Source organism: Pezoporus flaviventris, unplaced genomic scaffold (assembly GCF_033815535.1).
Source record: "Pezoporus flaviventris isolate CSIRO_AGI_PZ_B2104156 unplaced genomic scaffold, CSIRO_AGI_Pfla_v1 ptg000078l, whole genome shotgun sequence".
NCBI lineage: Eukaryota > Metazoa > Chordata > Aves > Psittaciformes > Psittacidae > Pezoporus > Pezoporus flaviventris.
In genome coordinates, this window is record NW_026892626.1 from 12358992 (window position 1) to 12386950 (window position 27959).

The window sequence follows — 27959 nt, forward strand, 5'->3', positions numbered from 1 at the left end:
TGGTTTTAAAATCTGTGATAAGAAATACTCTATTTTAATATTTCCATTGTCACCACTGTCTCTTCTAATTGTATGTGGCTTCATGTGAAACCTGTAAAATGCCTTTTCTTTTTTCAAAAGGTATTCTAAGAATAGTGGGGGAAAAAGGTTACTCAGTTCTGTAACCAGTGTATGTGTGTTCTCAATTCCTGTAGGTCCAAATAGCAGGAAATGGACAGACATATGTTCGAGTAGCAAACTGTCAGACAGTCAGAATGAAAGAGGAAAAGGAAGTTCTGGAGCATTTTGCTGGTGTGTTCACAATGATGAACCCTTTAACTTTTAAAGAAATCTTTCAAACTACAGTTCCTTACATGGTGGAGCGAATCTCAAAAAACTATGCTCTTCAGGTATTATGTTTTTGTTTACTTTTTTCAGTTGAGGATAAATACCATCCAGAAAATAGCTTATACCTGAAAATACATAAGGCTGATACGGAATTAGAAATAATAATGTTGAAATTAGCATGCAGGATTTGAAGCAGTCTATGGAAACACTTTGTGAAGATGGATTCTCAAAAGCTTTCCAGACCAAGTTTAGAAGATATGAATAGAATCACACAGAATCATAGAGCTGTTATGTTTGGAAAGGGTCTCTATAGAGATCATCTAGTCCAACCCTTCTGCCAAGGCAGGGTCACCTAGAGCAGGTTACACAGGAATCCATTTAGATGGGTTTTGAATGTCTCCAGAGAGGGAGACTCAGCAACCTCCCTGAGCAGACTTTGTTCTTGAAATGTATTGAACATTGTGGAGTTCTTGTTTTGTTCAGGTGGTTGTGTTAGTGTTCTACTGTTTTACAGAATACAAGTCCCATATTGCCCATTTAAAATTAAACTTTAAATTTGAATGGTTAAGTTACAGGCATGGTTGTTGCCACTGAGGATAACCTGGATCACTTGGGTAGCAGTGGAGATGGGGCAAGAAATGTGTCTTAGTTCTTTGTTTTAAATGGGTAGTGCATTTATCCTTCTGTTCTTTTCATTATAGCAGCAATAACTCCTTTGTCATTTCATTCTATAGATTGTTGCCAATTCCTTCTTGGCAAACCCTACTACCTCTGCCCTCTTTGCAACGATTTTGGTAGAGTATCTTCTGGATCGGCTGCCAGAAATGGGCTCTAATGTGGAACTCTCCAATCTGTATCTCAAGCTGTTCAAGTTAGTCTTTGGTTCAGTTTCACTATTTGCAGCTGAAAATGAACAAATGCTGAAGGTAAAGGTCATTTGTGTTAAAAACAAAAAAATCTGGTTTTACTTAATGCATTCTTCAGATGTCTGAAGAAACTTAGTTTTACACTGTCTAACATTTGATAGTCTTTTCATGTTTAAATCCTTATTAGTGAAACATCTCAGTTTTTCCCAAATGCTGGGTACATTGCCTTATTTATAAAAGATGGTTTCTGTGAATGTTTGCTTCCTATTTGAAGCTATAAAGTGATGTACTAATTCTGAATATAAATGATTGATACATGTTTGTGGTCTAATTAGGATTGCAATAAACCCATGTAACTTCACTGTCAGGATATGCATATCTTGCATATTTTTCCTCTTTGTTTCCATATTAACTTAAGACTTTTGCTTAGACTGGAATCACTCTTTTTTTGTATGTTACTAAATTTTATTCATTCATGTCATATTCAGTGACATTTACCTCTTTAGTTAGATATTTCTGTGCTCTCAAAAAGTCTGCATTAAAGAATGCCATTTCTGCTATTGACATCATGCTGTCTTTGTAGTCCAAGGATCTATTTATGTTGATGAGATCATCTCATTATTCACTGAGTTTAGAAATACTGAGCTTGAAGCAAGTGTTCTGTTCTTATAGAAGTAACAGCTGCCTATATCCAGAAAAACCATTAAGATATTGAGCGCTGCTCCTTCTCACAATTTCTCTCCATGTCTCTTCCTTCTACCTTAGAATAAACAACATTCTGATACACGTAACTATGTGATAATAATTTCCGTGCTTAACAGTTTGTTACAGCAGGAGCAGTACTGTTTTCTGGGTAGAACAGAGTGATGGCTACTAATTTTTCCATATTCTTTGAAAGACAAAAGAATATGAAGCAATATATTCATATAATCTTGCTTAAATTCTTCCAGTTTGGCATCAGAATCAAGGTCATTTGGATTTTATAAGCTGGAGATCCAATTTAAAGAGTGGGATGTACTACCTTCACAGTTTTACGCTTTTGTTACCATTTTTGTTTCGCAGGATTGATGATATGGGCCTTGGGTAGACAATTTAATTGAATGATTAAGGCTGTTTGGAGCATTTGCATAACAATGTAGAAAGCTTTTAGATATTAATAAAATCCAGAATTGTATCACTGTTTGTCCCTGATCTGTGAGATTCCTTGTATTTATCAACTGTTTTTAATAATTTCTGCAAATTGTTAATATCTCTAGAAAGTGGTTCCATACCGCTTTTTTACTTGTAGAAAATTGCTTTCAAAGCGCAATTTTAGCATTCACAAACCCTAAGAATTAGTGATGAAATTAGATCAGGAGTAAATTAATATTGTATCATTCTGACACTTCTGGTTTCTGCTACACGTCCCTGCCTTCTGTGGAGCAAGTCTTTTTAATTGTGTCAGATTTGCACAAAGGTTTTGTTACAGTAAAGTTACTGCTTGGAGTAGCAAGCAGGCGTGATTGTTTGGCTAATATGAAAACAGGATTTAATTAAACAATGCTTAGGGTTCATGATACTGTTCAAATACAGATTTAATTTTTACCTGTTTCAACAGTGGCATAAAATTAGTGTGGGATCAGAGTAGTTGGAATAGCTGAAGGTTTTGATCTGAGAAACTTGTTGCATTCTAAAATTGTACAGTACAATGATGATAAAATTAATATTTTAGTAATCTTCAAGCTTTTTTTTTTTCTTTTATAGCCACATTTGCACAAGATTGTGAACAGCTCTATGGAACTTGCACAGACTGCCAAAGAGCCCTATAACTATTTTCTGCTACTCAGAGCACTGTTCAGATCTATTGGAGGAGGCAGTCATGATCTGTTATATCAAGAATTCTTGCCGCTGTTACCAAACTTACTGCAAGGTAGAACAATACCATCTTTCTCCACCCTAGTTTCTGATCTTTTTATGTAAACAGTAGTAATAAAGTTATCTAATTAAAAAACCCCAAAACTAAAGCCCTAATCCCCCTGATAAGTAGTTTCTGATTTTTAGCAGTTGATGAAATACCTTGAATGTGGCTTCTTTTCATTTACTATCAGCTGCTTCAGGCTCCATAGTTTTGGCTGCTTCACAATTTCTGCTGCTTGTTTTTCTGCTTTTCGTTGTGGGGCTGTTGGGTTTGGTTTTTTTTTTTTTTTGGTTTTTTTTTTTGTTTCTTTCATTTATTTTTTTTTGCTTGGATAGCTTTGTTAGCATGTGGCACTGAGGGACAAGAGTAACAGGAGAAGCAATGGTGCCAGGCCATCAATGGTTTTGTGGGTAGAACATTATAGAGAAGCTCTGGTTGATCTGCTTTTGAGGGTACGTGTATGCACCTGCAAGTGCATGATAAATATAAATGCAGATAATGTCAGTCTGCAAAAAGAAATGGAAATAACTATCAGTTTCATTGAGGATTTGCACTTGCAAGAACTGTGTTCCAGAGATATGATGAGCAAGGAAACGTGGAGAACTGTTTAAACCTAGGGACAAGTTAATGGGAGCAATTCCAGGAATGTGTAATCCAGTGGTTTCCATGTACAGCTCTAGTGGCAATTTTTACTGTAGTTAGTAAATATGTATGTTCTCTATAGATCATTATATGATACACGTTAGTGCAGAAGTCCTAGATAGGTTTATGAAAACTTGATGGGAAGAAAAATAAGTCGGGCAGTGTATCTAGTCTGTATGGGACAGTGAATGTACTTGAACTCATTTAATACTTCTTTTCAGGATTCCAAATATTTCCAAACCAATTTGTTCTGTGTGGATTTTATTTTATTTTTGTTGTTGATACAAGCCTGAGGTTAACCAGGTTAAATGATCTTTTTCTGGTTTTCATCTGTATTCAAAAGCTACTTTATTGACTTTAATATTGAATTTTAGGATATGCAGAGATACTTCTTTTGCGTATGCATGTACCCACAAAAGCATTCACTGCCTAAAATCTTTAGATCTAAGTTAAAATTGTGAATGGTATTACATTTTGTAACTACATTATCTATGGAGTTGAAAGCTTTTAAAGATGTGAGGTTATTCCGAATTTAGGAAACAGCTGTTTGTAACAATAAACTGCTTTTTTCCTCTGTATAACTTCTCAATGATTTGCAGGACTTAATATGTTGCAAAGTGGCCTTCATAAACAACACATGAAAGACTTGTTTGTAGAGCTCTGCCTCACTGTGCCAGTTCGTTTGAGCTCGTTACTGCCTTACCTGCCAATGTTGATGGATCCCTTGGTGTCGGCTCTCAATGGATCTCAGACCCTGGTTAGCCAAGGCTTAAGAACTCTGGAATTGTGTGTGGATAACTTGCAGCCAGACTTTCTGTATGATCACATTCAGCCAGTTCGAGCTGAGCTAATGCAGGTAAACATGTTGTTTCCCGTTAGACCACAAGAGGTCATTGATTCACTAAATATTATTAGAAATTTGGGTGAACTTTTGGTTATAAAAACTTAAATCTCTTATGAGAACCATACCAGTCTGGTGTGTATGTATAAGGCCAGTTGGTGTTGTGTTGTTAAACTGAAAACTGTGAAAAATTTGAAAGTGATTTGTTTTTTCTATACCTCCGTTAAAGACTTCTAACAGAGCATATGGCTAGTAGTTGGAATTAAAGCAGTAAAGAGTTGGGTTAAAGTTAAGAGTTGGAATTCAGTAGCAAGACTATTACTATGTTTAAGATAAGTTGGTACAGAAAATGATTTAAATTTTTTAATTAAAAAGAAAACCTAAAGCCCAACAACAAAAAACCCCCAAGCAAACAACACAAGCTTATTACCTTCAGCATCTTAGGACTGACAGCTATATGCAGTCTTATGTATACAGTGAAGATGATGTGACTGAAAGTTAATACAGTGCTTTCATATAGCTTATCTTCTAAATATGATTCTTTATTTGCTTTTTATGTTTCAGAACTAGATCTTTGAGGTTATTTGATTTCAGCCTTAACTGGCTTGCTTTTTGATGTAATCTAAAACTGCATTTAGGACAGCCTTGTTACAGAATAGTTGAACTGTCGCAAGCTTAGACTGCTTTTATTCCATCTAGATAAGTATTTTCTGGAAGTTATGGACCAATTAGCCAGATATAAGAATAAGTGTCTTCCTTAATATTTTTTTACATTACAACTTGAAAAATGTTGGAGTGAGACTGGTCTGACCATGTAACATTTAAAATATTTACAGGCTTTATGGCGTACGCTGCGCAATCCTGCAGACAGCATTTCTCATGTCGCTTATCGTGTCCTTGGTAAGTTTGGTGGAAGTAATAGGAAGATGTTAAAGGAATCACAGAAACTACAATATGTAGTCACAGAAATCCAAGGACCCAGTATTACAATTGAATTTTCAGACTGTAAAGCGTCCATTCAGCTCCCAATGGAAAAGGTAAGAGCTTAAATTATTTTCTGTGCTAAGAAATTGTCTCAATTTTCCTTTATTACAGATTTTTTTTGAAGTTTGCTTGTAAAACCTAGTGAAAAATGTGTGGTATGTCTGCCAGTTCCAGATGTGAGTTAATAACTACAGAATTTACATAATTAAAAGTAGGTTTTAGGATCTCTTGCATACCTGATTTTTATTTTTATTTAATATCCCTTCAGTGAGACAAAGAGATTTCTACTTTGTGTTTGTAACGGAGACACAGAATCTAAACCCACTTACGTATTTTTTTGAGTTGCCAGACTTGGCAGGTAAAGGACAAAACATTGTTTCAGAAATCACTGCAAAGAGCTATTTTGCTTTTTTCATTATGCAGTGTAGTATCAGTTGAGAACCTCTGTAAAAGGCAGATAGACTTACACTAAGTTCTTCCTTCATTTTGACATGCAAAACTAGCAGAAGCTTGCCAACCTGTTCTTTCTTTATTGTCGCTTCAAACTGTTCTATATGTCACCTCCAAAATTTAAACATGCTGTTCTGCTTTTACAGAGTGATAGGAGATAAACTAGCCCAAATAAATGCTTTTCAGTACACGTCTTTTTTCTTCACTTTTCTAACTTTTGCTATACTGCTTCGATTTGTAGCTTCTCAGAGCTACAAAACCACTTTGTACTTGTACAGGCTTTCATCTCAGTGTGTCACAAATGCTGAGTTCTCACTAATTACAGCAATCTAATCAGTGTCTTGGGATCTGAGAGTGAAGCTATATTTTGAGTTAATTTGGCCTGTAGAGTTACTTACCTTTTCAATTACACTTTCATAAGTCGATATGATCTGAATGTGGTAAACAGTTTTCTGTACAGGCAGCTGGGTCTCTTTGGCTCCATATAACCATCAGGCTTCAAAATAGCTTGGAAAAATGATTCTTAAAATACAGATAGCTTTGTGGATCTCTCCTCTGTACTGAAACTGATGACTTGAATGTATGTAAATACTCTAATTGCTGGCATTTTCCTGTCCATCTAGGTTTAATTTCAAAGTTTTCATGCATCTAAGGTGTTGGTTAATGATAGAGAATGATCTTCAGCTTCTTGGTGTTGACCAAGAAACAATGTATCTGCTGAATACTTTGTAACTATAAACAGGAAATGTCAAATTAGAAGTAGAAAGAAGTGGAATAAATTGAAAATGAGAAATCCATGTTTTGTTTCAGTGCTTTAGTAGTTTTCTGGGGTCTGTGTAAAACGTAGAATCATAGAATCATAGAATAGTTAGGGTTGGAAAGGACCTTAACATCATCTAGTTCCAACCCCCTGCCATGGGCAGGGCACCTCCCACTAAACCATGCCACCCAAAGCTCTGTCCATCCCGGCCTTGAACACTGCCGGGGTGGAGTGTTGACAGCTTCCCTGGGCAACCCATTCCAGTGCCTCACCACCCTAACAGTAAAGAATTTTTTCTTTATGTCCAATCTAAACTTGCCCTGTTCAAGTTTGAACCCATTACCCCTTGTCCTATCACTACAGTCCCTAATGAAGAGTCCCTCCCCAGCATCCTTATAGGCCCCCTTCAGATACTGGATGGCTTCTATGAGGTCTTCACGCAGCCTTCTCTTCTCCAGGCTGAACAGCCCCAACTTTCTCAGCCTGTCCTCATAAGGGAGGTGCTCCAGTCCCCTGATCATCCCCGTGGCCCTCCTCTGGACATCTTCCAACAGTTCCATGTCCTTTTTATGTTGAGGACACCAGAACTGTACACAGTATTCCAAGTGAGGTCTCACAAGAGCAGAGTAGAGGGGCAGGATCACCTATTTCAACCTGCTGGTCATACAGCTTTATTAGGATCTTAATTCTAGAGTAAAAGGCTTGATCAAAATCTGAGCTGTTTGGCACTGAACCTTCCCAGACTGTCAGAAGCATGATGCTAGGTCCTTGTCTGCTTCTTCCTTGTTTATGTTGAAGGAGGGAGGAACCTGAGCACTGCCATTCCAGCTTGCATCACTGCATGCGAGAAGATTTGTAGTCATAGAATATGTTGTTCTTTTCATTGAGATACTTAAAAGCTTATTCAAACAGTGATGGGATGACAGCTAGTTAAGTCAGTAAGTGGAAACATGGTTTTCCTTTCAAAGAAGGCAGAGCCTTTTTATGCATAATCCTGGTTAAGCATAAATGGTTAGATTTTATTCACAATTGATCAAGTATCAGAATTTCTAATTTTGTGCACTCCAAAACAACTTTTATATGTTGTTTTACTTAGAGCCTGTATATAATTTGTTTTTACTTTCTTGCTTTAGTTTTTGGGGAAGTATAGAAAGTATCTAGCTGTGCTTACGTATATGCAACATAGTCATTTTCCAAAGTATGTACTGTCCATTTTCATTGCATTCATATCTTAAGAGGTTATTTGAATTATTCTAAAATACATTAGATCTTCTTGCAAAGGAAGAATACTATTTCCATTAAGTAAATGGTGTTTAGACTTTACTTACAGAGACATTTAATCATCATGTATGATTAAATGTATGATGAAAAATATGTTTCATGGAAAATATGACAAAGTAATTTGTAAGATAGAATATTTTATGGTACCGTTTATATGTGCATATAAATGCATTGGATACTGACAGTGTATAGGGATTAAGAACAGCAATTATTGCTGGAGGGAAGATGAGGAAGATTTTCTTGAGGGGGAGAGAGAGAGAACAAAGGTGTACCTCACTCATGAATTCAGATGCTTTATGACCATGCAAATAAATGTATCTGCCCTGAAACTTTGCATTTATAGAAGCACAGCAAGCATCATGATAATTTCCAGTCTGCTCTCTCAGGCATTCTTTGCATTTCTTAACTTAGTCAAAATTGTACGTATTGTTAAAGTTACTTTTAATGTATGTTAAAGATACCATTCTCTTGATTAATGACCTCATTGTAAATATTAAGAACAAGAAGTATTTGGTTACTATCTGTCTCTTTTTCATTGTAGGCAATTGAGACTGCTTTGGACTGTCTGAAGAGTGCTAACACAGAACCGTATTATCGGAGGCAAGCATGGGAAGTAATCAAGTGTTTTTTGGTAGCCATGATGAGCCTGGATGATAATAAACATGCGTTATACCAGCTTCTTGCACATCCTAAGTATGACAATTCTTTAAACGTAAATGTGTATGTAAAATTTACAGTGTTTCTAGAACAACCTAATTTAGAGACAGTGGTTAGTCTAGGTAACATCATCTTAATGGCATTTTTACCTGATTCTTTTTAAATCAGTGCAGGACTCTCCAGTAAGAGGAATCCAGTCAACAGATTATTTAATGCTAGTGACGTGTCAGTGTTCATACTTTAATTTTCTCCCCCCTAATCACAGTCCCATGTACAATCTGTTAAATTTTTTAAATTAATTATAGTTTAGTATATTTAAATAGTTGGAATATTCTGGTCCTTAATTGCATTTTTAAGTTTAACAGATTGTGATGCTTTGTGTGTACATTTAACTTTTTACTAAAATGAAAGAGATACAAAATACAGTTTCATTTAGTGACCAAACTATAACATAGTCACAGATGTAACCTCTGTTTATGTTACTGTGGGGGCTTTTTATTGATACTTTTAATTACATATTTTACAATTTTAGTCATTGATACTTAATGAGTTTATTGCTTTTAGACAACTTTGACATCTTTGCCCATGAAGAGTGTGCTGGCTTTGACTCTTTCAGTGTAGTAAATATAGCTAAAGATTATAGTAGCTTTTATAATTTGGACTTGTTAGACTTGACGTAAATATGATTTTGCAGTGAATAGGTTTTGTTGGGCAGTGGTTTGATAAATAATGTTTCAATCTTTCAAGATTAAAATCAAATGTCATTTTAAAAAAGGGAAAATGTCAAAATATTGAAAATGACATTCTGTAATTGAGTTGAAGTGTGATGCCTGTATACCTGTTATTTGCAATATATGTGGCTTCTTCTAAACCACTGGCTTTAAATGTTCCTGATGAAATTGAGCTATCCATCATGTTTGAGACCACTGCTTGACAAAATTAATATGGACGGAGTGAGCTGAACTAGCTCTGTCAAAGGAAAATGGGAGGTGGAGAAGGAGTTAGATACTGAAAGCAAACTTTAAATCAAGTACTTGACACTGCTCACAACTGAGCTGCCAGAACTGCAGTTTAGGGTTCTAATGAACTTCATTTTGTCTTTCAGCTTTACTGAGAAGTCCATACCCAGTGTGATTATTTCTCATCGATACAAAGCTCAGGATACTCCAGCTCGTAAAACGTTTGAACAGGCACTGACAGGGGCGTTCATGTCAGCAGTCATCAAAGATCTGAGGCCCAGTGCTCTGCCTTTTGTAGCCAGCTTAATCCGCCATTACACAATGGTGGCAGTTGCTCAGCAGTGTGGTAAGTAAAGTGGACTAGAGATCATGTGGACTGTCATGAGAGGGGTGGAGAAGTTTATTGCTTTTCTAATAGTGATTTGTTTTAAGAAAGTCATGATATTGCAGTGGTTTCTGGATAGATATGTTGCTTTTTGTTTGATGGCTGAATTACATTTTAATTCTTTTGAGCAGTAAAAAATTACAAGGCAGGTTTTAAAAAACCATCAATGACCTAATAATACTTTTAAAATGCTCCACCTAATGAAATAATTACAGCTTAGCACAGGTTATATTTCCAGATAATTTGTGTTACTTGATACACGCAGTTATTTTTGTAGGGGGTATTTCATTGGGTTGTTTCCACTCATGGTTTTGAAGGACCATCAGAGAAACAAAGTAAATGTTAGAGCGCTGCAGTGCCTTGTACCTATGAAGAAAACTTTTTGCTTGGAGTTACCCTGTATGGCAAGTAATTTGGGAAAAGACGTAGTATAAGCATATCACTGTTCATTGTCACATTAATGTAACTTGAATTTTTATGATTCTTTGTTTTAATTAAATCTTTTTTTCAGTGCATATTCTAGTGCATAGAAGAAAATATCCAAGTAGATACAATCTTTTTTTCTTCTAAAAGTGAAGAATGCCTTAGAATCCATTTATATGCAAATAGACACAGTGCTTACTGGTTTTGCCATCAACTACTCCGAGGAGTAGTAAAATCTAATTGAAAGACTATTCATATTGAAATATCCATTATTTTATCTTTTTTTTCCCTTTCTTTCTTTTCTTCCCCAACACAAATTACAGGTCCTTTTTTGCTGCAGTGCTATCAGGTTGGAAGCCAGCCTAGTACAGCCATGTTTCATAGTGAAGAAAATGGGTCAAAAGGCATGGATCCCTTGGTACTTATTGATGCCATAGCAATCTGCATGGCATATGAGGAGAAGGAGCTCTGCAAGATAGGAGAAGTTGCTCTAGCAGTGATATTTGATGTCGCAAGCATTATCTTGGGTTCAAAGGAAAGGGTAATATATATATATATTAAATGAATTTGAATGATGTCATTTCAGCCAATACAAATTTGCTCCTAAACTTTTGGAGACTACCAATGAGCTGAAAAAGCAAACTGATACGTTTCTTTCTGTCCAGGCTTGTCAGCTTCCCTTGTTTTCATACATTGTGGAACGTTTATGTGCTTGCTGTTATGAACAAGCTTGGTATGCTAAACTAGGAGGTGTTGTATCGATTAAATTTCTTATGGAACGACTGCCATTAATTTGGGTCCTCCAGAACCAGCAGACTTTCCTGAAGGCACTTCTGTTTGTTATGATGGATCTAACTGGAGAGGTATTTAATGAATTAATTATATCAAGTAGTATGGGGAAAACAAGCTTTTGTTCTTAAATTCACCCAGACTGAGCTCTTGCAAATCTTGTTTTTACTTAACTTCAGAATATATCAGTTATATGTAAGTTTTAGGCATTTTAACTTAAACCAAGACCTGAGGTTAGGAATGAGGTCTGTTTTTTCTACATAACTTTTTCAAAGTTGTTGAAATTACATTGGTTTCTTTCGGAGGAGATGTGTACAGGTCACATTTAGATCAGTGAAAGAACTAGATTCACTGTCACTTGCGTGAAAAACACTGGTGTGTTTTTCTTCTTTGCTTAGTTTGAAAGTTGTTCATGTTATCAAAAAGCTGTATATAGTTATAGATACCTAGAGAATTGCAGGCTTGACCTTTTCTCAGTTGTGAATCATACAGTGACAGCAGTGCCAGGGGTTCCAGCACTTCAGTTAGTTTATAAAATTTTGCTGTATTGCAGCTTTTAGTTTTGGAATGGTTGGTGGGAAGACTAGTTTAATGTGTGTTCTGTTCAAGCTTTACATGGTTTTAGCTGTTTGCAGAGGACTCATCAAAATCAAATGCTTGGTGCATTAATAAGTAGTGTGTAGATTTGTGATCTTTGTTCTGTACATATTTAATAAAAATAATCTATGATACCTTAGGTTTCCAATGGAGCAGTCGCTATGGCAAAGACCACATTAGAACAGCTTTTAATTAGATGTGCAACTCCTTTAAAAGATGAAGAAAAAACAGAAGAAATCCTAGCAGCACAGGAAAAGTCTTTCCATCACGTCACACATGACCTTGTTCGAGAAGTAACCTCTCCAAACTCCACTGTGAGAAAACAAGCCATGCATTCGTTGCAGGTACTTGCGCAGGTCACTGGAAAAAGCGTCACAGTGATAATGGAGCCACATAAAGAGGTAAGAGAAATACTTACTAAAAGTGAGTTTAAAGTTGTTTACCAGTTTGGATTTGCAAAATGCTTTTCTGAGTACATTTTCCCACATTAGTGATAGCATATGCTTGTCATTTGCTAGGTTTCATTGTTCTAAAATACACCATGGTTGCAGTACTGTAGAGATGCATGCAAGCTGTGCCTGACTGCTTATTTATTGTATTTATAGTGTCTTCAGGTTGATTTACTTCCTGAAATTATGGGCTGCTCATCCTACCACTGATCAGACATAGGCTAGGCCAGGTAGATACTGCATTTAGAACCTCAATTTTGTGTTATTTTCTTTATATGAGGTACATTGCTATGCCTTTCTGTATCCAGGAGGAGACTATAAAGATCAAAGCTGTTTGAAATAACTTTTTGCTCGATACTTCTTAAAGCTAATAGCATTGATACTTTTGAAAGAGAAGTAAATGTACGTAAGCTCTAAGGGCCACCACAACATATGAAATTGTGGCTGTCATTAGGGTAGTTCGTGAACATACAGAGAAACCCCCTAATTGGTATCTTTTGCTAATGGTGTTTAAAGAGGAAAGAGATGTTGATGTGATGGAAAAAGCTTACATGAATGTTTTTGTTTTTCTGATGCTTTAGGAGCTTAAAGTATTCTTGACCTGAACATTTGAAATGCTCAGGTCTATGAATTTTATATATATAATAATAAAATTATAGAATATTGTGAATTTATTTAAGTATCATAGATTTGTTTCACAGAGAATATGTAATAATTACAGTTACTGAGTTTTTTAACAGCTGTCTATGAATTAAATTAGTTCAGAAAGGTACTTTTCTTCTTGCATAGTGATTTCTGAAGAGGTATGTCTGTAGCCACAGTAGTAAATGGATAGAAACATGCAGCTGTGACCAGTGGTGTCCTCTTAATGGTTAGGTCTGTAAGGTCTTTTGAATAGACCGCTAATTCAGTAATCTAAATTACATTGTGTAGGTTCTCCAAGACATGGTTCCTCCTAAAAAGCATTTGCTTAGGCATCAACCAGCAAATGCCCAGATTGGCCTGATGGAGGGAAACACATTTTGCACAACCCTGCAACCCCGATTGTTTACAATGGATCTGAATGTTGTGGAACACAAGGTTTTCTACACAGAGGTACTTTCCTTTTATGTTCTGATATTTGAATGTAGATGCTTAAGTAGAGATGGTGTTAGAAGTTTCATTGTTAAAAATACACATTTTTCTCTGTGCATTTTAAACTTTCACCAAAATGTAAGATTTTACCTTTTGAAACATGAACTGAGATCTGCCTTTACCTGCAGCATACTAGCTCTGAGCTAAGCAGTCTGTGAAATACATTAAATGAACTTTGGTGTTGAAGGCCTAAGCTAGCAGCCCTAACTTTCATATTTAGGTCTTATTTTATGCACAGTGTATCTACTAAATAAATTGTTGTAAAACCAAAACATAGATATTGTTTGTTAAGGTTTATGATTCCCTAACAGTTTGAGTAAAATCAGATACAGAAGTAGTGTGTAGATTTAACTTAGAGAAACTGTCTAGTCCCTTGGTTACCTAGCTGTCTTATCCAAATAGAAGTTCAGGATGTCTTTAATTCCAACAGTAATTGCAATTAGTAGGACCAGGTATGCAGAGGATCCTCTGGTTTTGACTTAAGACAAAAACAAAGTGCTGTACATCAAAAATGTCTGTAATGGTGAGAGTGATATATTCGTATTTTTAATATCTGAATTTTGTTAGTGTTCTTGGATATAGGTGCAACCTGGACATTATGAGCTTGCATAACTTTGTTTCAGCCTGTTCAGTGTTTTCTAACTAAATCTATATACATACATTGAAGATGCTTGCCTGAGGAGCAAGAGCAAAGAGGAGACCTGTGTAGGAAAGAATTGTCCCTCTGGGTATTAGAATTCCTGAAGACATTTTCAACACATTTTTTTCCCTGTTAATCTCCTTCTGTTTTCTTACCCCATTCCTCAATATTTTCATTTCTCTTATACTGTCATTCAGGAGACAAGCTTTTCTGTAGACCTGCTCTTCTTCTATCATATGAGCAGCCTGTATGCAAATAGACCAGCAAGGTACAGGCCAGCAAAATGGCTAATTATTGCCTGCCTTCTCTCTGGTGGCAGTGCTAATGGGCTCTTTAGCCTCTGGCTAACCACCAGTTTTAATAGGAGTTTACACCCTGATTTTGAGTAGAATTTTTCCTGTTGGTGAGATTTGAAGGGTGATTATTGTGCTTCCTTGAACTTGGCTCTTTGAGGAAACAAGACTCAAAAAGTAATAATACCATTTCAAATGTGATTTGCAGTGCTAAGCTGAAATGATTTATTTTCTTTTCTCTAGTTACTGAATTTGTGTGAGGCCGAAGATACTGCTTTGATGAAACTACCCTGTTACAAGAGTCTTCCATCACTTGTACCTCTTCGGATTGCAGCCCTAAGTAAGTAAAACTTCCTAAGCAAAGTTTGGTGTAGATAAGTGACCTTGTGAGCAGCGGGCAGTCCTCTCCCCAAGGGCAGCAGGAAACTTGAGACTGATGACTGTTCTCTAGAGGTCACAGTTTAATGGAGAGAATAATGGGAAAGTATCGCTGCTTTCTTAATGACTAGGATTTAGTTTCTGAAATTAACCCAAAATATTTTTTAGACTAATTATGTTGTATAGCATTAGGAAAACTTTAGAATGCTGTTAATAGCATTCCTAATCTTTCACTGTTTTATGATGCCTGTAGTTTTTGGCCAAGTATGTTATAATTTATCTGTCGGTAATTTAAGATGAAGTAGAAGAAACTTGAAGAGAAGAAATGTAAAATTAGGTTTTGGTGTGTTTTGTTTTTTCTTTTTCTTCCTTGATACTGAGTTAACAAAGAGAACAAATTTGGTGTTTGCAGATGCTCTAGCTGCCTGCAATTACTTGCCTCAGTCAAGAGAGAAGATCATTGCTGCACTTTTCAAGGCACTTAATTCAACAAATAATGAGCTGCAGGAGGCAGGAGAAGCATGCATGAGAAAGGTTAGTGTATTAAAACAGCGTTGCTTTTGAGACCATTGTTCTCTCTGCTTTACTTCCTTGTTACAAAGCTTCTTGTCAAAGTTCTATATAGTAAATGATGGCTGTTAACTTCTTGTTAGTGACACCAATATAATTAAGTTTCTGTCAGATGCGTTTTTTTTGGGGGGGGGGGATATGAAATTAGCCGTAAAAATTTCTTCTGATTGAAATTAAGCATTAAAAGCTCTTGGGCAAGGACCAAGTCTTTCAGTCTTTCTGTCTGTCTGGTCTTTTGGTCTTTCTGTTTTTTTGGTCTTTGTAAAATGAATCTTCTTTTGTAAATAAACAGTGTCAGTTCTTCCCAGCAGTTTTGCAAATGTTCATGCCTGGCTTTATTGTAAATGCTTTTCTCATGTTTCTCTTTTGTTCCTGAAAAGTAGTAAAAGACCTCATAGTTGTTTTTGGAAAAGTAAGCAATAGAGCAGAGTTAGACTCTGCATTGCAGTATGACAGTTACTTTAAGGAACAGGACTGAGGCTGTTCTTCATGTTCAAAATTATTATCCTTACGTGGTGCTACACTACCCTGTCCTGGGGATGCTAGGACAGGGTAGTGTAAAAAACCTGGAAGGACAGCGAAAAGGCTGTTCTCTCATCATGATTTTGTTGCACAGTAAGTGTGCTTAATTCTGATTCAGCAAGATTTTAATACCATTTTTCTTGATACAGAAAATAATAAAAATACAGCCTCTTTGTACTGTGTAGATTTGCTGTTATCTAATGGGGAGTATAACTAGTATAATACTTCTGGTTTACGATTGTTTAGGCCATTTACTAGAGGTCAGATGTTGTCTTTTCATGTCATTCTGGTCATGAGAGGGAATGTACTTATTATTTATGGCTTGCTGACAGTACAGTTTTGTTGAGAGGTAAGAGGAAGCAAATAAGGGTTATTCTGACCTTTGCAGTTGGTATAAGATTTTCTGATTGTTTTTTCTCTGTCATAAATCTATGCCCACAGGATGTTTAGTTATGAAATACTCTCTGGCTGCTTGCAGCCAGGTTCTCTTGGACTTTTATGTTACTCAGAATGCATGCGGACTGAAAGACAGAAATCTGCTCTTGCCTACAGCCAGATGAATGGCAATTCTTAATAAGGCAGTGTCTAAGTGTTTTGTCCGTAGCTGTGTGTCTAATTTATAGTTGTGGCCATTTTTCAATCTGTCTGTAATTAAGATCTCCTCCTTGATTATATTATGGAATATCCTACTGTGTGTCAGCAATGCCTAAATGCTTCCCGAATTCATCTTGTCACTGTGTATATTTCCAGCAAAAACCATTGTTTAAGGTATTGCATTCTGAAAGTACAAAATAAAACAAGAAATATCAAGTCAGCAGAATTCATTTTAAGAAAGGTGCTTGCACAAAAATCACTCTCCCCTCCATCTGTATCTTAAACCTGTACTCTCTTGCAGTTCTTGGAAGGAGCTACCATAGAAGTTGATCAAATTCATACACACATGAGACCGTTGCTTATGATGTTAGGAGACTATCGAAGTCTGACACTGAACGTTGTGAATCGTCTGACATCTGTCACTAGACTTTTCCCAAACTCTTTTAATGATAAATTCTGTGATCAGATGATGGTAAGCTGATTTAAGTTTTCTTTAGCTCTTCCCCAAGAATTTTTCTTCTAACAAGTATTCATATTGTTGAAAGTTAAAGAACAAATCAGTAGTAACTCAGTGTACATACTGGTAATATAAGATTTTTGTTTCACAATTCATAGAAAAAAAGCCCACGTTTTTAAAGAGTTAAAACATTTTAAAGAGGTGCTAAACCAGGAAGTTAAGAGATCTTCTTTTCTAGTGAAGACATACCTAGTTATGCTGAGGTCTGCTTGGACAAATTTACCATTAAGCAAGGTGCTAGCAGCACAATATGCTATGGAAACCCTTGAAAACATGTTATGTTTCCTGGTAAAGTAAGTCTGTTTTGGTGTTATTTCAATTTTTAAAATGGTGGAAGGTATTGCCCTTCTTATTTGCTGTTTTTAAACTGTAAATTCTTTAGCCTTTTGCCATAGATGTTCAAATATTTAAATGCATACATATCAAGGAAATCAGACAAATGTGAGCCTATCAGATTTTTGTGCCGTTTGATGTAAGTTTTATAAGCTCTGCTTTCTTTATTATGGATAGGACTTCTAACAACAGCAAGCTCTTCATTCTGAGCAGTGAAAATAACTAATCAGTTTCTCCTTTGTTTCCTTCAAACAATCACTTTTGCCTCTACTTGTTTTCTTGTAGCATATGCTGTCACTTGCTAAAATGGAATAGTATAGTTAGAAGAATAATGCTAATTATTCTCTCTTTGTAGCAACACCTGCGTAAATGGATGGAAGTTGTAGTTATTACACACAAAGGTGGACAACGGAGTGATGGAAATGTAAGTTAGTGAATTCTTGTGTGTGGGAAGACAAGAAAAACCAGTATTTTTTGAATTACAGAACTCAGTTGTAAATGTTGCCATAACTGACTACACACTGATGTTTTGTTAAAAGCTAATGATCTTAGATGTATGTTGAATATTTGTTACAACTCTTAGTATTGGCCTTTTTAGTCACCAGCACGCTTGTAGTAAGCGTGGGTAAAGCCCTTCCCAAATCTTCGTTCGTGAAGTCAAGCCATGAATGAATGAATGAATGAATGAATGAATGACAACTCTTAGTAAGAGGAGCTTCTTATCTGCTGATAATGGTTACTTTAAAGCCTATTCTATACAGGTTGGTGTGGAACAGCTCATTTGTTTTTATTTTTTTTCTCAGGATTTTCTGCTTAAAAATCTGTTCTTCATTGGAATGGTTGATAAGCTCAGCAGGATATTCCCTCTTTTTTCATTAATATGTTTGATGTTCATGACGTAGTATTTTGAAAATTCTACAGAATAATATAATCCCACTTAATTTTAATGATAATTTTAAATGATACTATATAACTTAAGAAAAACAAGTTGAGATCACATTAAAATCTCTCTCCTATCCAGATGAATGGTCTTGACATCGAACTGTGGGAAGCTGATCAGTGTTCTTATAAATGGAAAATGACACAGTATAATGACAACACTGTGTCCTCTTAGCAGTTCAGCACTGAAGGGAGTTCCTGCTTCTGTGTAGTTTCATGTAGATTACCAGAAGTGCCGTAATTTTATTAAGATTTTACTAATAACTTAAATTAATTCTGAGATTTATTATTGCAAGTAGGAAAAAATGGGGAAATCTTACTAATTTCTTTGTTTTCCAAATGAGAATGATATTAGATTGGGTTTTTATTTCCCTCAAAACATGGAATTGGCTTTTCTTCACTCTTTCCTGGCATTGTAAAGAGAACTTTTAAATATGAATTTAGTCATTGCTTTGTATTTGACCTAGATGTTCTTTAATGGAATAGAATTTGTTTCTTATGTTTAAACTTAAAATCTATGCATTTTTTCAGTTAAACTCATTGTATTCAGGTCAGAGTAGTTCTAAAGCCTCTGTAGTCGTCTTTTGGGATTCTCTTTTCCTCAGGTGTGATGATTACAGATATCTTGCAGATCTTTTTATAGCAATAGTCTTTTGAAGCACCTTTAGAACAGTTTTTAGTTGTCCCTAAATCACATGTAATTGTGAATTCTTCTGCTCTTAATGTCTTCTGTTGATGTTTTCTATGAGTTGTGTTTTTAGTCTCCTAAACTTCTAATTTTTTTATTTTAGTGTTGGCTTAAAACCTATATATGTTGAGGGGGAGGTACACAAAAGACATGCGAGAGAAGGAATCCATTGTCGCTTCTTGGGGGAGGAGGGAAGTCTGTGGAAACATTTCCAACTAGAATTGTGTGACTGCAAAGCTGATTGAAATATTACTGTTTTTCTCACAGTTGTTGCTCTAATGTTTTCTTGAAAATAAAAACTCAAGGAAACTGAAGGAAGGCAAAGACAGTATGGTCTTTATGCAATTGCTGTGGCAGCCTGTGCTCATTTGTCCGTATGTTCTAATTGTATCTTCTAAATGTGAAAAACTAGGATGGCGACACAGGTGATCAGAGTTACCGTAGCTGGCCTTTTCCTTACTCATGTTTTCTTACCCATAGTAAGATTTCAAAATCTGAGGTACTTACAAGCAATGTTGGGGGGTGTTACTGGGGTGTAGGTTGCATCATTCAGAGTGGGTGAGTGTTTGGATCTAGGAGACGGTAAACATGCAGTGGAGAATGGAATCTGTAGGGAGTCTTATGTTTGCCAGTTGAAACAGTACAGAGCACTGTTACTTATGGTAACTTTTTTTTTGACCTAAAGGGTTTTCATCTTTTTCCAGCAGCAATTGATGAAGGTGCCACTTGATGGTAATGCTGGTGGTGTCATGCAGCTCTCCAGCTGACTGCAGAGTGGCTAGTCAGTGAAGCTTCTGAATGAAACAGCCCAGGAGTCTGTGGAATATAGAGTTTTCATATGTAAATGAAAATTGTAGACAAACTGAAAACTTCAGACATCTCAGTTAAATATGCTGCATAATAATTAACGGCTATTGTGAAGATCTGCATTGATGCCAGAATAACTAAGCTCTTCATTCACTTAAAATGACAGTCCTATTGTGTTCCTGAACTGTGTCTTTGCTATTTAGATAAATGAACAAATTAAAACATAACATATTAAGTAGTGATTAAGGTCTAATTCATTTGCCTAATGAGTGAAATCTTTGATTTAAGTCCCTCCTTCCTTTCTTCCCTGCCTCCCCAAGGAAGAGAGTGGAGTTTTTTAAGTCATGTCCAGTAATAAAAACCCCCAAGTTTTGAATAGATGGTTGTGTCTCCTCTCATGAACAGTGGCAGCATGTGGAAATTCTGCATTGCAGCCTATTAGAAGGACTTTATATCTTGGTAGTTGAAGTATTGAAACTGATTTCATAATTGATGCTGGACAGATTTTTCTTGGAAGATGCTAAAATATTGTTTCCCCTGACTCAATAATCTTGTACCTATTTTTTGTTCACTATAAATATTTGAGAAGCTGTGTCTAAACAACATACAAGTGAAAAAAGTATACTTTTCATCCTAATTCTTAGACGAGTGGTTCAGAGCATGAGAGATATTCATTGTCTCCATTCTTTGAGATGAGAAATAACCCTACTGAAGTCAGTTTCTGGCTGCAGCCTGAAGAATAGCATATCCTGATTTGTTCATTTGTTTGATATTCTTGTGGGCTTTTCCTTTTCATGCTGTGACTTCTGGTTTGGTTCAGCCTGCTGCAGAAGTGGTAGAGGTGAGAAACTCAGTGGAGGCACCAGGAAATTCTTTGTTGTTGTGTTGGGCTTTTTTTGTTTCTTTTTTTTTGTTCTTATTTTTTTAGATTTCTTTTGAAGTGTGGTGTATTAGTTTTACTGTTGTGTTTTGGGCAGAGTGCGTTATGTCTTTGAGTGCAGTGCTGTGAATTGTCTTCTGTTTGTCTGTGGCGGAGCTGTTTTGGTAACATTGCTGTTCAGGATGCTAAGCATGTTTGTACTAGGAAGAGCAGGATTTTTAATTTCTGTGAAGGCGCAAGTGGTTTCAAAAGATTTGATATGTGTTCTCAGTCCTGCACCTCAATCCATGAGAGTAGCCTTGTGGGGGTCTGCCTAGGCAGATCATGTTGAAGAAGTGGGCCTAGTACTTTGTGTTTACATTCAGTTGAGGAAAAGCAATACATTTGATAATAATCTTTTGTATAGCGCATCCTAGAAATTGGTTTTAGGGAGTTGGTGAGGGTGGATGTTTTGGTATTTTCCTTTCCCTTTTCTTCCTGAAGAAATCCAAACTCTAGTTTACTTAAATACAGTTTTAAATTACACAGTGAAAGAAAAACACAAAATGGCTTGGGGCTTAAGAAGAATTTAGCATCTAGTGGTAGAACAGAGCTGTCTTTTCTTTGAAATAACCAGCTGTTTACAAGATATACTTCAGTATATCGTGGTCTTGCTTGAAATATGTGGGAAAGATGCCTGTCTTTTTCTTCATGTCAAGTCTGGGGTGGTGGGGTGTATGTGAGGAGCTGTTTAGAAGGGAAGGTCTGGCTTACTGATGCATGAGCCACTTCGGTATAGTGCAGTGAGCACTCTGTAACTCTCCCATCACCATTATCATTATGCAGTGTTTAGCTCTTACCTGTAAAGCACAACTGTTACTAACAAAATAAAATTAAAGTATTATATTGCAAGGGTGGAAGGGCAGACTTCCACAAGAGCGATTTTCTCCATGCATCATGATAAGTAGATGCTGTATATATGTTAACCCCTTCCATTTGGTTGCTGGCTATGCTAATACAGAGAGGAAGAAAAATGGTACGATGTGTGATACTGTTTTTATATATTTAGCTGATAACATTAACCTGTGTTTCTTTTTACGTGTAGGAAATGAAGATTTGTTCAGCCATTATAAATTTATTCCATCTGATCCCAGCTGCCCCTCAGACTTTGGTTAAACCTCTGCTGGAAGTTGTTATGAAAACAGAACGGGCAATGTTAATTGAGGTAAGAGGGGAAGTTAACATTGCTGGTATTTTTGCTTTATGCTATTTCTAAATATTAGCATATAATAAATATAATATCTTAAACATGGTGTGGGAACAGTTGATCTAATATGCTCTTCAAGCCTTTTAGGAGTTGGTAACATTTGTCTTAGACTCTTAAAAGTGAAGTTTAAAACTTCTCAGTAAATTGTCATCATGAAAGTTCTGAACATTTTGTATCTGCATAAATGCCAAGTCAAATGTGGGTTTTTGAGTGCTGGTAAATTAGTAGAAAATACTCTGTACTCTGCATTTTTAATTTAAGCTTTATGAATTTTTCAGGCTGGCAGTCCATTCAGGGAACCACTCATCAAATTTTTGACACGTCATCCATCCCAGACCGTGGAGTTGTTCATGATGGAAGCCACTTTAAATGATCCACAGTGGAGCAGAATGTTTATGGTGAGCTGTGTGGGGAGTGGAGCAGGAAAAAAAACCTCATCTTCACAAATCTGATGAATTGAAAGTTCTTCATCTTTTCCATCTTTTTTAGCTTGTATGACCTTGTAGTCCTTAATTATGGTCTTGCTCTGACTGTAGGTGCCTGTTTTCAGTTTTGCATTTGTTTGTCCTGAGATGCTGATTTTGTACCTTTCCAGATCATACAGGATTATTACTGAAGTAGCAGAGGCTGTTTTTATATATGTGAAATATAACCTCTGGAACTTTACTGAGCAATATAAAAGCTACAGGATGATATAGGCTTTTGGTATTTTTGCTTTAAAGGTTGTTATTAAAATTATTTCTTCCCCTTCTTCAGAGTTTCTTAAAACATAAAGATGCCAAACCTCTACGAGATGTACTGGCAGCAAATCCTAACCGATTTATCACTCTACTATTACCTGTTGGCACCCAAGCTGCTGTTAGACCTGGTTCTCCAAGCACTACCACAATGCGTCTTGATCTACAGTTTCAGGCTATCAAGGTATTAATTTATTCTTGTATGTCTCTGCACTAGACAGTTAAAAGCTATTTAGCTACAAGCCTGTTACATACAGGCTTTCAAGTGTATGTGTCTGTATTATAGCTTGTAGAAAAACATTTGTAAGAATGTAGAGCATTTGTAGTTAGAGTCACTCTAGGAAGGGGAAATACACTCAAACTATACTTTTTCTAATCAAGTAGGATACAAGGGTCAGACATGGCAACAGAAACTTAAAGAAGAAAAAAATCCATTAAAAATACATCTAAATGAGGTGTTTTTTTTTTTTTACTTTATATTTTAGAACCTTTAATTGACCTTAAAAAATTGCTTTTATATGAATTGTTTCTACAGACAGATCTGTTGTGTGTTGACTGCATTTGTTTTGTTTTGATTTTGGCAGATCATAAGCATTATTGTTAAGAATGATGAATGTTGGTTAGCAAATCAACATTCCTTGGTGAATCAGCTGAAACGTGTATGGGTGAGTGAAGCTTTTCAGGAGAGACATCGTAAGGAGAATATGGCTGCGACAAATTGGAAGGAACCGAAGCTGTTAGCGTATTGCTTGTTAAATTACTGCAAGTACGTAAAACATTTATTTCCTGTAGCTTCTCTACATTATCTTTACCATTACCTTTATTAGTTTTTAAAATACTGTAAGGTTTGCAGTTATTGAAAAGAAAGTTTAATGTCTTTCAAAATACTGCCATTAGCTCTAAACCCATGCCTCTGGTACTGCTTGCGCTTGCCTCTCTGCTCACTTAAAAGCAAGAACAGTTTCTTCACCAAGTCATCAGCACAGTAGTTTGGTTGGGTATTTTTTCACTGAAACTTCTTATTGTGTTCTTACAGAAGGAATTACGGTGATATAGAGTTGCTCTTCCAGTTGCTTCGAGCTTTTACGGGTCGATTTCTCTGCAATATGACTTTTTTAAAGGAATACATGGAAGAAGAGATCCCCAAAAATTACAGCATTCCCCAAAAACGGGCTTTGTTCTTCCGGTTTGTAGACTTCAATGACCCAAACTTTGGAGATGAGCTCAAAGCCAAGGTAACTAAAGCAATTAAATCAAAGAAGCCTGGTATTTAGGTTTAATTTTCTTCTGGGGAACTAGGGCAACAAAACTGGCTTACTTAAATGTCAATGAGTTTGATAATTGGCAGAGCCATTTAGGTGAAAATATCATACCTGAAGAAGAGCGATAATAAATAGAGACAGCAATTCATCTTGTCTTCAATGTGGGCTACTTTAGTTTACACTTTCTAAGAATCTTTGCCCTTGGAAAGAAGAAAGAGGGATAATAGCCTGTGTGTATCTGTTTCTTAAGGTTTTATTTTTTTTTTACACAGAATGTGTCTAATGTGCAGGTTTGCATATGAAATTACTTGGATGTTGACTGCTTTTAGAATAATCCAGTAGTTGAGTATAATTGTTTTGGGGTCTTTTTATGTTCTGTAGGTGCTGCAACATATCCTGAATCCTGCTTTCTTGTACAGTTTTGAAAAGGGAGAAGGTGAACAGCTGTTGGGACCCCCAAACCCAGAAGGAGATAATCCAGAGAGCATCACTAGTGTTTTTATAACAAAGGTAACAATCCTTGTTTACATTAAAGGATTTGAAAAAATTAAACAAAAATGGTCCCCCTCATTTGGCTTTTCAGTCCTTATGTGAATAAGTTGTGCTGTTTCTAAACACTGTGACCGGTTGTATCAAATCACTTCGTAACTTTGAACTGTTGTGAGATCCGTCAGTCATTGGTAGGATTTGACTACAGTTTTACATCTTAACGACTTGAATATCTGCCTTTAGAAATAGGCCTTGTATGTCTGTAAACCCAGTCTTTTTCATAAGCAAAGCTTTCCAAGACTGAACATGAGTAATTTTGTAATTCAGTTTAATTTTATAGAATCAGTTACTGGTTATAAAATAGGTGTCGTTGAAGAGGAGGTTTGGTTTTTTTCATTATTATAGAGAATAATGTTTATTTTTTCTTTTCCCCTTTCTCACCTTCCTACTCTTCTCTTTGATCATCCCTGGGACTAGGTACTTGATCCGGAAAAACAGGCTGATATGCTGGATTCTCTCAGGATATATCTCCTGCAGTTTGCCACACTTCTGGTTGAGCACGCTCCACACCACATTCATGACAATAACAAAAACCGGAACAGCAAACTGCGGCGCCTAATGACATTTGCTTGGCCTTGCCTCCTGTCCAAGGCATGTGTGGACCCAGCATGCAAATACAGTGGACATTTGCTTTTGGCACACATCATTGCAAAATTTGCCATACATAAGAAGATCGTTCTGCAGGTATTGGCTGCGGGGTTGTATTCATACATTTAAGGGATGTTGATAAGTTCTGTAGTGTGCTTGCTTTTATTTTTAAATTGAAGAGTAGAGGGTGTGCAGTAGTCTTGGGTACTTACTATAAAAATAACCGTTAAATTTGTATGGAACAAAAACTATGAAAGCAGTAAGCCAAATATTAATACAGATTTATTTGTGGATAGGAAAGTGTAGAAAATTTAAAAGAAAGAGTATAGAAAATATAAAGATAAGTGAAAACAGAAAGGATAAAGGGGGCAATAAGAAGTGCTTTCAATTGAATGAACAAAATTGGTATGTTTCCTCATTTAAGAGGCAAACGTTCACTTGAGAATGTGGGGAACAAAGGAAAATTTCAAGTTGGACAGTAGAAAGGGAGGAAGAAAAAGGGAAGGAGACAGAAGGATACACTGTATTATTTCTGATGACGAATTATCATATTTACTGAAATATGGGTCTTTAGGAAAAAATCGTGTGTTTTAGAAAACATATGTTTTTGTTGTTGTTTCTCTTTATTTTTAAATGCTTTCTTTTTGGTAAATATGTATAATATTAACATTGATCACAAACTTTGCTGTTTAGGTCTTCCACAGTCTTCTAAAAGCTCACGCGATGGAGGCCCGAGCTATTGTCAGGCAAGCAATGGCTATTCTGACTCCAGCTGTGCCAGCTCGAATGGAGGATGGGCATCAGATGTTGACTCACTGGACACGAAAAATCATTGTGGAAGAGGGTCATACAGTTCCCCAGCTAGTACATATTTTACACTTGATAGTACAACATTTCAAGGTACTTGTACCAGTTATTCTGGTAGTCACTGTATCTCAGATATCAAGGAAGTAAACTGCAGTTTGATTAGAAAATAACATCTGATTTGTACGGTGTAGCTTCAGAAGGCTTCAGCTGTCTGCAAGGATATTTATTAAAGACTGAAAACAACCATTAAATAGGAAACCACTTACTAAGTTTTAGCCTGAATGAAATTAGAACTCAAAATGTTAGGTGAAAGTCTGCAAGATTAATTAATTACACGTGCATTAGCGGTGCTCTCTAACAGGGGTGCAAAAAAAAAGAGTTGCTTAAAAATAGTGCAGAACTGTATTCTTTTCCATGCTTCAGTAATTGCTGTTTGTTTGACTTTACATATCCTGTGGGGTTAACTACGTAACTTTTATCTCCAGCTAATGTATGTTGTGAAACATTAAACAAATGGGGGAATGTCAATATAGGAGCGTTTTTGAAAACACAGATTAAGACATGATGTAAAGTGACAGCTAGTTAATATGCATCGAAGTGACTTTTCAGGAATTGATTGCTTAATGCTTTTAGAAAGCAATATCTGAGTGTGTTCAAATGTGAGTTATAGCTCTTTAAAAGGATCAGCAAAAATTTGGAATCATTGTTCCTGGAGAAAAATTATGTATCTTCAGAAGAACATTTTCATTTGGGTACATGAAATCAGTAGTCACTACTGAAAATTGTAGCCAAAATTTTATTTCCAAAGCACCAGTTACTTTTCTGGATTGCAAAATTTGGACTGGTAGAGATTTGGCAAACTGTGGGATTAAAGACCTATTTTAGCATTTTGCTTTATTTCAACTCTGTATTGTGTAGAATTTTATTGGTTAATGGCTAACATGACTGTGCAACCATCTTTTCAGGTTTATTATCCAGTCAGACATCACTTGGTTCAGCATATGGTTAGTGCCATGCAGAGACTGGGCTTCACTCCCAGTGTTACAATAGAGCAAAGAAAATTAGCTGTGGACCTTGCTGAAGTAGTTATTAAGTGGGAATTGCAAAGAATTAAAGACCAGCAGGTAGGTAGTTTAAATAAACTGGTAAAGATTGAAATGTTACACAGTTAAATGATTTTTTAACATGCACATTGCTGATATTTCAGCCAGATTCAGATATGGATTCAGGTGCAAGTGGAGATGGAGCAAGTTCTGCCTCATCTGCTGTTAAAAGAGGATTGTCTGTGGATTCTGGCCAAGAAGTAAAACGATTCAGGACTGCTACAGGAGCAATAAGTGCTGTAAGGAAAAATGAGTTTTTGTTCAAATACTCTGAAATTATAACCTAAACAATTTAGTGTAATTATTTATTCCACCTTAACTCGCAAGTTTTAACTCCCTGAATTAAAAGTTACAGTTTTGGAATATATTTTAAATCTATTCTGCTTGTTGTTATCCTTCAATGTTTCTTACGGTTTTTGTGTTCTGTATACATGCAGGTATTTGGACGTAGCCAGTCCTTGCCAGGAGCTGATGCACTGCTTTCCAAGCCAATTGACAAGCAGCATACAGATACAGTTGTGAATTTCTTGATTAGAATTGCTTGCCAGGTAGTGTGTTTATTCTGATATGCAAATACCAATGTGGCGTTAGCAGCCAAACCCTAGCCCCCTTTTTTCATAAGAGTCCTTTTATGCTTGTATTTATTCTAGTGTTTGTGTACTTTCTTTTGTGAAAGGTGAGAAACTTTATGTGAAATTGTACTAAAAGTAAAAAATGTTACTATTTTAAGGAGGAAAGAATTGTGATAAGCAGTCTCTGCATATTTTTAATTTCACAAATGATGGGTATTATTCATCAGAGGTATGCTTATTGTTGGCGTTGTACGTTTATAGCTTGATGCAGGGAGCGTGCACTTTGAACTTAACTCTTTAAATGTGAACAGTTGCAATCCAGAATTTGAAATTGAAGGAGTCTCCAATTTACTGTGCTGTTGATCAATTCTAGCATTTTGTTTGTTCTTTATGTTCTCTTCTCAAGCAAGTCCTATATTAGGAGTGACAGGATTGAAAATAAATGTGACTAGTAGCATTTGGCTGGAGCCAGGCAAAGACTTCAGAAAGTTCC

General features: G+C 36.1%; 1 protein-coding gene across 4 annotated transcripts in view; it reads left to right on the forward strand.

The window, feature by feature from the left end:
* The window catches only part of TRRAP (transformation/transcription domain associated protein), a 99747-nt gene that overhangs the window by 17899 nt on the left and 53889 nt on the right, over nucleotides 1-27959 (forward strand). For 2 of the 4 annotated variants that reach the window (XM_061473166.1, XM_061473168.1), the window contains exons 18-43: nucleotides 195-389; nucleotides 1062-1253; nucleotides 2937-3102; nucleotides 4332-4588; nucleotides 5410-5610; nucleotides 8590-8768; nucleotides 9811-10010; nucleotides 10796-11013; nucleotides 11138-11335; nucleotides 11999-12259; nucleotides 13241-13402; nucleotides 14618-14714; nucleotides 15165-15286; nucleotides 16740-16910; nucleotides 17644-17712; nucleotides 21687-21806; nucleotides 22127-22246; nucleotides 22605-22769; nucleotides 23170-23351; nucleotides 23622-23820; nucleotides 24229-24357; nucleotides 24814-25080; nucleotides 25678-25884; nucleotides 26757-26915; nucleotides 26999-27133; nucleotides 27332-27442. In XM_061473166.1, the coding sequence (XP_061329150.1) occupies nucleotides 195-389; nucleotides 1062-1253; nucleotides 2937-3102; nucleotides 4332-4588; nucleotides 5410-5610; nucleotides 8590-8768; nucleotides 9811-10010; nucleotides 10796-11013; nucleotides 11138-11335; nucleotides 11999-12259; nucleotides 13241-13402; nucleotides 14618-14714; nucleotides 15165-15286; nucleotides 16740-16910; nucleotides 17644-17712; nucleotides 21687-21806; nucleotides 22127-22246; nucleotides 22605-22769; nucleotides 23170-23351; nucleotides 23622-23820; nucleotides 24229-24357; nucleotides 24814-25080; nucleotides 25678-25884; nucleotides 26757-26915; nucleotides 26999-27133; nucleotides 27332-27442 (4482 nt within the window). The remainder of the gene's footprint in view (nucleotides 1-194; nucleotides 390-1061; nucleotides 1254-2936; nucleotides 3103-4331; nucleotides 4589-5409; nucleotides 5611-8589; nucleotides 8769-9810; nucleotides 10011-10795; nucleotides 11014-11137; nucleotides 11336-11998; nucleotides 12260-13240; nucleotides 13403-14617; nucleotides 14715-15164; nucleotides 15287-16739; nucleotides 16911-17643; nucleotides 17713-21686; nucleotides 21807-22126; nucleotides 22247-22604; nucleotides 22770-23169; nucleotides 23352-23621; nucleotides 23821-24228; nucleotides 24358-24813; nucleotides 25081-25677; nucleotides 25885-26756; nucleotides 26916-26998; nucleotides 27134-27331; nucleotides 27443-27959) is intronic. The other 2 variants (XM_061473167.1, XM_061473169.1) reach the window with 1 other exon arrangement.